The following is a 13306-nucleotide window of genomic DNA, read 5'->3' as shown; positions in this document are numbered from 1 at the left end:
CTTTAGTTTAATCCAGTCTCATTTGTCTATTTCTGGGTTTTGTTTCCTGTGCTTTTGGGGAATAAAATCTTTTCCCAGAGCATTATCCTGGAGAGTCATCCCGAGGTTTTCTTCTAGCATTTTTATAATTTCTATAGCTCCTCCAAGGTCACACACCTGAACTGAGATTGTAATGGTGATCTAACTGAAAGCCTATTTATCTACCTATCTGAAAGCCCACCAGCTTTCACTTACACCACAATACACAAATCCATCAAATGCATCGTCCGCTCAATTATGGAGCTCTCTTGGGAAATACTTGTCTGTCAACTAAGAAGAAGGATAATTTTGTTAAATCTTCCTAGCTTTTCTTGTCAGATAAATGCCTGCTTTATTTGCTTTCCCCTACTCCCACGTCTCTCTTGCTTCATATCAAAGCAGGAAAAAAAGGAAAAACTGCACAATAATATGATGGCATCACTTTGTGCCAAAGTCCAGAAATAGTCTTATTCTAATCCAAAGTATTGCACAACCATTTTGCTTATGTGTAATAGACTTTTCCTGCTACTTTCTCTGTTGGCTTTAGAAAACACCACCATCTAATATAAATAGTGAATACCAAATTCCATGTAAGCTTGGACAAATCACAAGGTCTTATCATTATTTTCCTTATCTATAAAGGAAGACAATAACAGCTGTACTACTTACCTCACGTGGTTATCATACAGAGGGTCAATCAGATAGTGTATATGGAAACATTTCTAAACTGCAAATCTCAGTTTGAAGTCAAAAGATTATAAGTGTGATCTGTAAAAATGTTGCTCTCATGAACAAGCGTACACAGGAATTACGATCATTTTTTCTGTTCTCTGGTATAAACAATGAGTTAAAGAATTAAGGACACCTGATTTCAAAACCTCTCTGCTACGTATGAACTCTGTGGCAGGTCTCTAAGTTTCAGTTGCCTTAAATGTAAAAGGAGGTTAATAACACCTTTCCTTCTGGGATGATGAAATAAGTAAATTAAATAATATTTTCACAAATGCCTAACCCAGCACTAGAAGTTTCTGGAAATGACAATGGGTGTCAACAGCCTGGTGAAGACTGTGCTTCCTCACTCCATTCTCCCTCCAGGCATGGCTCCTTGAAGCCTGGGAGGATGGACTATTATATTCTCTTTCTTTCTTTCTTTCTTTCTTTCTTTCTTTCTTTCTTTCTTTTTTTTTTTTTCTTTGAGACAGAGTCTCGCTCTGTCGCCCAGGCTGGAGTGCAGTGGCGCGATCTTGGCTCACTGCGGCGTCCGCCACCCAGGTTCAAGTGATTCTCCTGCCTCAGTCTCCCAAGTAGCTGGGACTACAGGCGCGTGCCACCGCGCCTGGCTAATTTTTTTGTTGTTTTGTTTTGTTTGTATTTTTAGTAGAGATGGGGTTTCGCCATGTTGGCCAGGCTGGTCTTGAACTCCTGACCTCAGGTGATCTGACCGCTTTGGCCTCCCAAAGTGCTGGGATTACAGGCGTGAGCCATCGCGCCCGGCCTATTTTTTCATTTGATTCTTGCAGTAGCCCTGTGAGATCAGCTAAGCAGATGTTATTATGCTCATTTTATATGCAACAAAACTAAGAATGTTGGCTCTGATTGTGCCATGTACTATCTAACACTAAGGAATATTGCCTGAGATATCCAAAAATGGCACCATTGGATGTTAATTTATCTTTGGAAAGAATATCTTTGGCAGTATCTAGTAAATCTGAGCATACACATACCTTATGATCCATAAGTTCCATTCTTAAGTTTATTTCAAACAGGAGTGAATATATTTGTTCACCAAAAGACATGTAATAGAATGTTCATAACAGCACTGTTTGTAGTAGTTCCAAACCGGAAATTACTCATATGTCCATCAACAGTAGAATGGATAAACTGTGGTGTGATCACGCAGTCCACTTCCATATAGCACCAATAAACTATTGCTAAGCAATGATGAAACTCCTAAACATAATATTAAATGAAAGAAGCCAGACACAAAATGAATACATATTGTGATTGCAATTATATAAAGTTTTATATAAACAGGCAAAACTAATCTTTGGTGATAGAAGTCAGGATGGTAGTTACCCGTGGGTTGGGGGATGGGCATTACTGGAAAGGGGCATAAGGGAGGGTTCTGGGGTTCTGGTAATGATCTGTTTATTGACCTGGGTGCTAGTGATATGGATGCGATTACATCATGAAAATTCATCAAGCTTACGATTTGTGTACTTTTTCCGTAATGTATACTATACTTCAGTAAAAAGTTAATTTGCCTTAGGCAAAACAGAAACCCATTATCTTAGGCAAGGTTTTTCAGTGGCTTCCCATGGTACTCAGAATAAAATCCAAAGTCCTTACCATGGCCTGCATGGCAATATATACATGATCTAGCCCCTGACTACCTCCTCCGCGTAATTTCTCCCACCATTATTCCCCTTGCTTACTCAGCTCCAGCCACGTGACCTTCTTACTGGTCTGCAAACAGAATAAAACTCCATTCCACCCCAAGGCTGTGTTTTTGCTTTTCCCTTTGCCTGGAATGCTCTCCCCTCAGCTTGTTACATTGTTGGTCTCGTATCATACAGGTAACAGCTCAAATGTCGCTTCTTCAAAAAGTCCTTCACTTAACACTCCACGTGAAATAGATTTCCCAGTCGCTCTTTATTATATAACACTATTATTTTTTCATAGCATTTATAACTAGCTGAAATTACTTTGTTTATGTATTTATTACTTGTTTATCATCTATCTTCCTCAATAGAAGGTAAACTCTGTCCAAAGACTGAGGTCGTGTCTGCTGTATTCGTCCTTGTATCTTTAATGCCTGACGCACTGCCTAGCATGTAGCCGGTGCGCATATAAATGTTAGGGTTGAACGAATGATTGAAGATCCCTGGGTGAATGGTCCACTAGGCTATAGCTGGGATTCCTCCCACAAAGGGAGACACTTAAGTTGTAAGTCATCCTGTTAAAAGGAAAGCTTTGTTAGTACAACCTCTCTTGTCCACCCCACCTCAGCTTGGTGAGGAGAAAGCTCAGCGCTTTCCCCAGTGCTTCCATGACCTTTGGCCAGTAAAGACTTAAAATATCATATCATAAGATGAGAGAAACCAGTTGGAACTTAACTTCTATCCCGTATCCTTAGATTATTCAAAGAAAAACAAAACACGGTCAACAGGCAGTGGAACTCCTCACTCCAATGTGATATTCCTGAGAGAATATTGACTTATTGTCACTTCGTCTCTGGGACAAGTATTGAACATAGGGGAAGCCTTATATAAAATTGTTCAATAAACAAAAGATGTCTTTAACATGTGTTTGAGATCTTTCTTCTCATGATTCCATGTTAGGTACAACAACTATGACCGGGCTGTCATCAATACCGTTCCTTATGATGTCGTCCATCGCTGGTATACAGCACACCGGACTCTAACGATAGAGTTGAGGAGACCTGAGAATGAGTTTTGGGTCAAACTAAAGCCTGGCAGGGTGGGTCCTAATCTCTAAAGATGTCAAGCAAGCTTGTAATACTGAAGCAGTGAAGAACGGGTACTTACTTAATATGTGAGTCACGATGTTGCAAAGGAAAAAGAGAAAAGAGTCCTTGGTTTTGTTTATGGTCCTGCCGCCCACTCACTGAATGCTCTGGAAGCAAGCCTCAACCCATCTCTAAGGCATCAGTGACTCTATTTGTATGATGAAGGGGTTTAACTAGATGACCCCCAAGGGTCCTTCCAGCTTCATGATTCCATAGTTTTTATTTTTGGTATTTCCTCTGGATGAAAAATACCTTCAGCTTAGCATAAAATGTCATGAGATAATTTAACCCTTTGAGAAAGGGTAGAATAAGAATTAAAGAAAAAGAAAAAGAAAGAAACCAATTATCTGATTTGCTTTGATAAGAGAACAATTACTTGAGAAACAGAAGCTCCTCCAGTGCAGGGCCCATTACCTACTGTTGCCTCTGTAACTTCCATTTAGCCTACTACAGGGCTATACACGTCTTAGTTTCCAAAAGTTTGTTTAATTTCAAAAGAAAAATATCTCATTTAATGTAACCAGAAAACAACCTAAAGGTTATCTTTTAAATGATCTCTTCTGACTTAGGGTTCCTTTGGTCTGTCCTTCTTCTGACAGTGTTTTCTCTCTCTCTCTCTTTTTTTTTTTTTTTGGCCCATTCACAGGTCCTATTTATAGACAACTGGCGTGTCCTACATGGCAGGGAATGCTTCACTGGCTACCGCCAACTCTGTGGCTGCTATTTAACAAGAGATGATGTATTAAACACTGCTCGCCTCTTGGGGCTTCAGGCTTAAAATTGACAGCATCTGGATTATGAATACACCTGGCACCCTGGCTACCAGAATTTCATATGGGCAGAATAATATTGTGTCAAACTCTACTTCAGATTGTCTCCTTATCCCATCCCACAAAACAGAATCTGTCCGTTTCTCTAGTAAGGGAGACTTGTTGGAGAGGCGGGACTCTGAGTTATCTAATGTCAGACATCTAGTGGGGCAGCTCTCTTCCTCATGTTATAACATGGATCCACTTGTTTTATTTAAACCTTTTAATATAATTTTGGTCAGTCTCCTTCAGAAATATAATCTCCATATTGATAGGAAAGCAATAATTGCCATGAGGTAACGATTTTTTTCCCAAGTAGATCAGTTAGAAAGAAATGCATTCTAGAAATAACAAAAATCCTGATAAAGCAACAATTTGCAAAATGTTTGGTCTTAGGACACCTTAACACTCTTAAAAGTTATTGAAGGCCCCAAGGAGTTCTTGGGTGTGGGTTCTATCTATTGATACTAATTATTTTAGGTATTAAGACTGAGAAATATTTAAAACTCAAGAAGAACACAGAAGCACACATCCCTCAGCTATCAGAGAGATGACATAACCATATGTCATGTAGCCTCTGGAAAAGTCCTCTGTATCCTCATGAGATAACGAGAGGGGGAAAAAAAGCTACTACTGCCTTTGTAACTTCCACTTAGCCTACTACAGGGCTATGCACATCTTAGTTTCCAAAAGTCTGCTTAATTTCAAAAGAAAAATGCCTAATTGAATGTAACTCATCTTGGTGTTATTATACAAAATAATTTTTAATCTGCAGACCCACGAAAAGGGTCTCAGGGACTCCTCCAGGGGTCTTCAGACCATACTTTGAGAACCCATGGGCTAGCGACTACCTTGAGACAGTCCTTTACCTAGGCCTGTGGATTAAAGGGTTTAGCTGAAACCCTAGATTCTTCTCTATAGTCTAATAGAACTCCAAACATTGTAAGAATTGCTTGGTAGCATAAGCTCAGGGATAAGGTGGGAATTGAGTTCAAATATAGTGTTTTATCTTCCACACAAATCATCTCTATAGGAGTTAAATTAGGAAGTCACAACAGCGCCTGTTGAACAAACTCATCAGTGTGGTAATCCTTTGAGGGATAATTGCAGAAAGGTTTTAGAGACTTGTGAGGTTCCATATGATAATTCTTTACACCTCCCCCCCGACGAGAAAGTACACAGGGCTATTCTGTAATATTGTTCAGGGAAATCAGCATGATAGATGCTGTGCCTCCAGAGAGTTCTCTGGAGATTACTACCCAAATGTGTATTTTGGCAATTTGGTGGTATTTAGGATGTAATATGTTTTCCTCCATTTCTGCTAATTTTCTCTCTCTCTCTCTCATAACATACTATACATGCTAATTGCCAAGATTTGAATGAGTCAAATTTAGTAGCTTGCTGCTTTTATTTTTTAAATGGCTTCTTTTACGTATTGGCGGGGGGCGGGGGGGGGGCAGGGTATGAGGCTTCTTTTCCCTCAGCTTTCATTGAAAGTGAAGCTGTACAATAACCACATTGACCACTGTAGAATGATGAAAGAGAATACAGGCTAGGATGCACACAAGAGGGGGGAAAAGGCATTATTAGTGAAGATAGGAGTTACAAAGCAAAGCAAAGTCAGTATTCAGATAGAGAATAGAGCCTAATCTGATGTTTGCAGGGAGTTCCTAGATCACATTTGGCAATTTACACATTATTTTATTGACCTATCCAGTGCTCCAAAATGTGTTCCAAAATATTTTGGCATTTTATTTGTACTATATAGGAATCTTTAGGGGAGTCCATGAAATTTGTTTTCCTCTTAGGTCAAAGGACTGATAATTAACTTTGGTTCTTAAGGAGTATGCCCTTTAGCAATAAGAACAGCAATAACATTTTACCCTGCAGTTTTTTCTCTATACCTACTATTATGCACTCCTAAAATATGTCATCATTAGTCTTCATGAGGATGTTTACCATTTCTGAAGTTTTGCGTAAATTAGCCTTGAAGATTACACTATAACTGAGGTCATCAGCATTGACTTATGGCTAGCAAAGGACATGCTCATGGCCCTGGAGAGATGAGGACACAAAACAAATCAATTTCCCCACTTACTGAAGGACTCCCCTTACCTTCTGTCTCTCCTGAGACCTTGACTCATTAATTATTTTACTCTCCTTTTTGGAAATTTGCAACCGGTCCTTCTCAACAATGTACTCCCTTTAGTACATTGAAGAAAAAGGGAAGGGAATTATTTGAGTCCTGATCACGATGCATTGAAAACTTCCTATGTGAGATGTTTCTGTTTTTATATCTCTTCCAGGTGTCCCTGAGTATATAAGCATGGGTCTATGTCTACCAAGCTCACTGTAGAGTCACTTTTACCTTTTGCTATGGTGGAATGGGATCTGTAGGGTCAGGAACACAGCACCCAACACAGTGCCTTATGGATAGTAGTTTTATAATACAGATGTGTTGGAAGAATAAATGAATGGGTCCTTTTCAAACAAATTCACCAGAAGTTACCACATTCTCTGTATGTATGTCCTTTTTCGTTTGGCATTTAGCTGACACTGACTTTTGTTTGCTTTCATCTAGAGTGACCAACCATCCTCTTGTGCCCAGAACTACAGGACTTTCCATTTTAAAACTAGGAGAGTCCCACACAAACCAGGACTGTTGGTCAGTCACCGTACCTTCTTGCTGCTAGATATGTAATTTTCTTTGGTTTTCATCACCGGTTCCCATTTCTTTGAAAGTGTTTGTAGGTCACAGACTGTGTAGTCCATGATGAAAAGAACAAAAGATGTATGAATTATGGTGTGTTGTGGTGGTTCCCAAAGTAGGGTCCCCAGACCACCAGCAGTGGCATCATTTGAGAACTCCTTAGAAATGCAAATTTTCAAGGCCCACCCCACACCTACTAAGTAAGAAACTCTAGGCATGGGTACCAGCAGTTTGTTTTAGCAAGTCCTCTGCAGGATTCTAACACATGACAAAGTTTGAGAACTACTGACAGGAAGAGTCCTGCTGCTGAGTTCTAGGCCCAGTTCTGTCACTGGCTCACTAAATGACTTCAGGCATGTCCCTCTCCTATTTTGAACTTCAATTTTCTCTTCTGTGAAATGAAAGCCTTGGACTAGGCAGCGTCTAAAGGCTCTGTCACTCCGTAATTGTGTGACTTTGGTAACTTTGTTTGACTTCTCCTTGCTTAAGTTTTCTCATATGGGTATGGTAAGGAAAATACCTACCTCACAGGATTTTCTAACAATTTTGTGATTATTAAGTATGATGACTGATGACTAATATATGACAGCCAACTCTTACACAGTGCTTTCTATATCCTGGACTGTTGTAAGTGCTTTTAATCCCCGCAACAATCCCATCTCCATTTTACAAATGAAAAATAGAGGTCACACGGCTAATACGTGTCAGAGTTTGGATTAAAACCCAGAAAAATCTGTCCCCAGAGACAATGATTTTAACTAGCATGCCCTTTTGCTCAATAAATGTTAATTCCCTCACCCTTTCCACACACACACAGTCTAGCTGACCATTCATAGACAACAATCCCACTTTCACAGTCCATCCAACAAGATCTTAAAAGAACCATGAGAATCTCTAGGTTTCTTTTGCAAATAGTTTTCAAGCATTTAAAAAAAAAAGGTGGGGGGTGGGGAGGGAGTGGCCAAGATGGCTGACTAGAAGCAGCTAGGGTGAGTGGTTCTCATGGAGGGGAAGGAAAGGGGCGAGTAAATACAGCGCCTTCAACTGAAACATCCAGGTACCCACATTGGGTCTAATCAAGGAAACAACTCGATCCACAGAGAATGAAGAAAAGCAAGGCAGGATGACAGCCCACCCAGGAGCAACATGGAGACAGAGGAACCTCCTCCACCCAGGGAAGTCGTAAGTGAATGTGCGATCCTGGGAAACCACGCTCCTCCCATGGATCCTTGCAACCCTTGGGTCAGGAGATCCCCTGGTGAACCCACTCCACCAGGGCCTTCAGTCTGACACACAGAGATACATGGAGTCTCAGCAGAGTAGCCGCTTGAGCACATGCAGAGACCCAGCAGCTTTACATACTCCGGCCCTGGGTTTCCCAGCAAAAGTAACTGCAACTCCTGCAAAGCGGGAGATTAGACCCCTGTACATACCCCTAGGAAAGAGGCTGAATCCAGGGGGCCAAGCAGCACGATCTGCGGGCCCCACTTCCACTGCACCTCACAGGATAAGACCCACTGGTTTGGAATTCCAGCCAGCCACCAGCAGCAGTGTTGCACCTACCTGGGACGGAGGTCCCAGGGGGAAGGGCAGGCTGCTCTCTGGGACAGAGCTCCCAGAAGTGGTACCCCAGAACAGCACAGCACAGCTGCTCTTCAGAAGCATGGCCAGACTGCTTCTTTAAGCAGGTGCCCAATCTGTTCCTCCTCACTGGGTGGGACTTTTCAACCAAGGCCTCCAGCAACCCCTACTGGTGTTCTCTGGCTGACAGAGATTTGAATTCTCCCTGGGACAGAGCTCCCGGAGGGAGGGAGGGGCCACCATCTTTGCTGTTTGGGCGACTTAGCTGTTCCGGCCTCCAGGCTTTGGAGAGCCCACACCAACCAGGGGTGGAAGCAGTGCCCCAGCACAGCACAGCTGATCTGTGAAAGCATGGACAGACTGCTTCTTTAAGCAGTTCCCTGATCCCATTCCTCCTGATTGGGTGAGACCTCCCAACCAGGGTCTCCAGCCTTGTCCTGCAGGTGCGTTTGGGCTGGCAACAGGTCTGTACCTCGCTGGGCCGGAGCTCCCAGAGGAAGAGGCAGGCTGACATCTTTGCTGTTTCACAGCCTTCACTGGTGATAGCTCCAGGTACTGGAAAATCCAAGGCGACTAGGAACTGGAGAAGAAGCCCAGCAAAGTACAGCAGCCCTACAGAAACATGGCCAGACTGTTGAAAGAAAAAAAAAAATCCAAAGGTCAGCAACCTCAAAGACTGAAGGTAGATAAGCCCACAAAGATGAGAAAGAATCAGTGCAAGAATGCTGAAAACTCAAGAAGCCAGAGTGCCCTCTTTCCTCCAAATGACTGCATCACCTCTCTAGCAAGGGTTCGGAATTGGGCTGAGGCTGAGATGGCTGAAATGACATAAGTAGAATTCAGAATATGGATAGGAATGAACTTCACTGAGTTAAAAGAGTACATTGTAACCCAATGCAAGCAAGCTAAAAATCATGATAAAACATTGCAGGAGCTGACAGACAAGATAGCCCATATAGAGAAGAATGTAACCAACCTGACGGAACTGAAAAAACACACTACAAGAATTTCATAATGCAATCACAAGTACTAATAGCAGAATAGACAAAGCAGAGGAAAGAATTTCAGAGCTTGAAGACTGGCTTTCTGAAATAAGACTGGCAGACAAGAATAGAGAAAAAAGAATGAAAAGCAATGAACAAAACCTCCGAGAAATATGGGATCATGTAAAGAGAGCGAATCTAAGACTGATTGGTGTCCCTGAAAGAGATGGGGAAAACGGAACCAATTTGGAAAACGCATTTCAGGATATCATCTATGAGAAATTCCCTAACCTAGCTAGAGAGGCCAACATTCAAATTCAGGAAATCCAGAGAACTCCAGGAAGATACTCCACGAAAGGAACATCCCCAACACACATAATCATCAGATTCTCCAAGGTTGAAACGAAAGAAAAAATGTTAAAGGCAGCTAGAGAGAAAGGCCAGGTCACCTACAAAGGGAAGCCCTTCAGACTAACAGTGGATGTCTCAGTGGAAAACCTACAAGCCAGAAGAGATTGGGGGTCAATACTCAACATTCTTAAAGAAACTCCAACCCAGAATTTCATATCTGGCCAAAGTAAGCTTCACAAGCGAAGAAGAAATAAGATTATTTGCAGACAAGCAAATGTTAAGGGAATTTGTTACCACCAGACCTGCCCTACAAGAGCTCCTGAAGGAAGCACTAAATGTAGAAAGGAAAGATGGTTACCAGCCACTCCAAAAACACACTGAAGTACTCAGACCAGTGACACTACAGAGCAAACATGTAAGCAAGTCTGCAAAATAACCAGCTAGCATCATGATGAAAGGATCAAATCCAAACATACCAATACTAACATTAAATTGTAAATGGGCTAAATGCCCCAATTAAAAGACACAGAGTAGCAAGCTGGATAAGGAACTAAGATCCAATGGTATGCTGTCTTCAAGAGAACCATCTCACATGCAATGACACACATAGGCTCAAAATAAAAAGATGGATGAAAATCTACCAAGCAAACGGAAAACATAAAAAAGCAGCAGTTGCAATCCTAGTTTCTGACAAAACAGACTTTAAATCAACAAAGATCAAAAAACACAAAGAAGGGCATTACATAATGGTAAATGGTTCAATTCAACAAGAAAATCTAACTATCCTAAATACATATGGACCCAACACAGGAGCACCCAGATTTATAAAGCAAGTTCTTAGAGGCCTTCACAGAGACTTAGACTGCCAGGCAATGATAGTGGGAGACTTTTTAACACCCCACTGACAATATTAGACACATCATTGAGACAGACAGTTAACAAAGATATTCAGGGCCTGAACTCAGCACTGGATCAAATGGACCTGGTGGATATCTACAGAACTCTCCACCCCAAAACAACAGAATATACATTCTTCTGATCACCGCATGGCACTTACTCTAAAATCGACCACATAATCAGAAGTAAAACACTCCTCGACAAATGCAAAAGAACTGAAATCGTGACAAACAGTCTCTTGGGCCACAGAAGAATCAAATTTGAAATCAAGATTAAGAAATTCACTCAAAACCATGCAATTACATGGAAATTGAATAACCTGCTCCTGAATGACTTTTGGGTAAACAATGAAATTTAGGCAGAAATCAAGAAGTTCTATGAAACTAATGAGAACAAAGATACAAAGTACCAGAATCTCTGGGATACAGCAAAGGCAGTGTTAAGAAGGAAATTTATAGCACTAAATGCCCACATCAAAAAGTTAGAAAGATCTCAAGTTAATAACCTAACATCACTACTAAAAGAACTAGAGAAGCGAGAGCAAACAAATCCCAAAACTAGCAGAAGACAAGAAATAACAAAAATCAGAGCTGAACTGAAGGAGACAGAGACATGAAAAACCCTTCAAAAAATGAAAGAATCCAGAAGCTGTTTTTTTTTCTTTGAAAAAAAGTAATAAAATAGACAGACCACTAGCTAGACGAATAAAGAAGGAAAGAGAGAAGATTTGAATAAACACAATCAGAAATGATGAGGGGAATATTTACCACTGACCCCACAGAAATACAAACAACCACCAGAGAATATTGTGAACACCTCTGGGCACATAAACTAGGAAGTCTAGAAGAAATGGACAAATTCCTGGACACACACACCTCCCCAAGGCTGAACCAGGAAGAAACTGAATCCCTGAACAGACCAGTAATGAGTTTGGAAATTGAGGCAGTAATAAATAGCCTACCAACCAAAAAAATCCCAGGACCAGATGGATTCACAGCTGAATTCTACCAGATGTACAAAGAGGAACTGGTAGCATTCCTACTGAAACTATTTCAAAAAATTGAGAAGGAGGGATTCCTCCCTAACTCATTCTATGAGGCCAGCATCATCCTGAAACCAAAACCTGGCAGAGATACAACAACAAAAGAAAACTTCAGGCCAGTATCCTTCATGAACATCAATGCAAAAATCCTCAACAAAATGCTGGCAAACTGAATCCAGCAGCACATCAAAAAGCTTATCCACCACGATCAAGTTGGCTTCCTCCCTGGGATGCAAGGTTGGTTCAACATATGCAGATCAATAAATGTGACTCATCACATAAACAGAACTAAAGACAAAAACCACATGATTATCTCAATAGATGCAGAAAAGGCCTTTGATAAAATTCAACATCGCTTCATGTTAAAAACTCTCAATAAACTAGGTATTGAAGGACCATGCCTCAAAATAATAAGAGCCATCTGTGACAAACGCACAGCCAACATCATACTGAATGGACAACAGCTGGAAGCATTCCCCTTGAAAACCGGCACAAGACAAGGATGCCCTCTCTCACCACTCCTATTCAACATAGTATTGGAAGTTCTGGCCAGGGCAATCAGGCAAGAGAAAGAAATAAAGGGCATCCAAATTGGAAGAGAGGAAGTCAACCTATCCCTGCTTGCAGATGACATGATCCTATATCTAGAAAACCCCGTTGTCTCAGCCCAAAGGCCTCTTAAGCTGATAAACAACTTCAGCAAAGCCTCAGGGTACAGAATCAATGTGCAAAAATCACTAGCATTCCTATACACCAGCAACAGTAAAGCCGAGAGCCAAATCAGCAATGAACTCCCATTCACAATTGCTACAAAAAGAATAAAATACCTAGGAATACAGCTAACTAGGGAGGTGAAAGATCTCTACAAGGAGAACTACAAACCACCGCTCAAAGAAATCGGAGATGACACACAAAAAAATGGAAAAACATTCCAAGCTCATGGATAGGAAGAATCAGTATTAAAATGGGCATACTGCCCAAAGCAATTTATAGATTCAATGCTATTCCCATTAAACTACCATTGACAGTCTTCACAGAACGAGAAAAAAAAAACTATTTTAAAATTCATATGGAACCAAAAAACAAAAAAAGCCCGAATACCGAAGGCAATCCTAAGCAAAAAGGACAAAGCTGGAGGCATCATGCTACCTGACTTCAAACTATGCTACAAGGCTACAGTAACCCAAACAGCATGGTACTGGTACAAGAACAGACACATAGACAAATGGAACAGAACAGAGAACCCAGAAATGAGACCACACACCTACAACTATCTGATCTTCGACAAACCTGACAAAAACAAGCAATGGGGAAAGGATTCCCGGTTCAATAAATGGTGCTGGGATAACTGGCTAGCCATGTGCAGAAGATGAAAACCGGCTCCCT

At 41.1% G+C, this 13306-nt stretch overlaps 1 protein-coding gene and 1 long non-coding RNA gene across 3 annotated transcripts in view; one reads left to right on the top strand and one right to left on the bottom strand.

The window, feature by feature from the left end:
- The window catches only part of TMLHE (trimethyllysine hydroxylase, epsilon), a 124345-nt gene extending 117191 nt beyond the window's left edge, over positions 1–7154 (top strand). For both annotated transcript variants that reach the window (XM_034950049.3, XM_034950051.3), the window contains 2 exons: positions 3360–3498; positions 4194–7154. In XM_034950049.3, the coding sequence (XP_034805940.1) occupies positions 3360–3498; positions 4194–4325 (271 nt within the window). In that variant the 3' untranslated portion in view covers positions 4326–7154. The remainder of the gene's footprint in view (positions 1–3359; positions 3499–4193) is intronic.
- The window catches only part of LOC134729797 (uncharacterized), a 51370-nt gene that overhangs the window by 14510 nt on the left and 23554 nt on the right, over positions 1–13306 (bottom strand). The window contains exon 3 of the long non-coding RNA XR_010111232.1: positions 9120–9278. This is a non-coding gene — a long non-coding RNA (uncharacterized LOC134729797). The remainder of the gene's footprint in view (positions 1–9119; positions 9279–13306) is intronic.

This window comes from Pan paniscus, chromosome X (genome assembly GCF_029289425.2).
Source record: "Pan paniscus chromosome X, NHGRI_mPanPan1-v2.0_pri, whole genome shotgun sequence".
In the NCBI taxonomy this organism is placed as follows: domain Eukaryota; kingdom Metazoa; phylum Chordata; class Mammalia; order Primates; family Hominidae; genus Pan; species Pan paniscus.
This window is presented reverse-complemented; position numbering and strand designations above follow the sequence as displayed.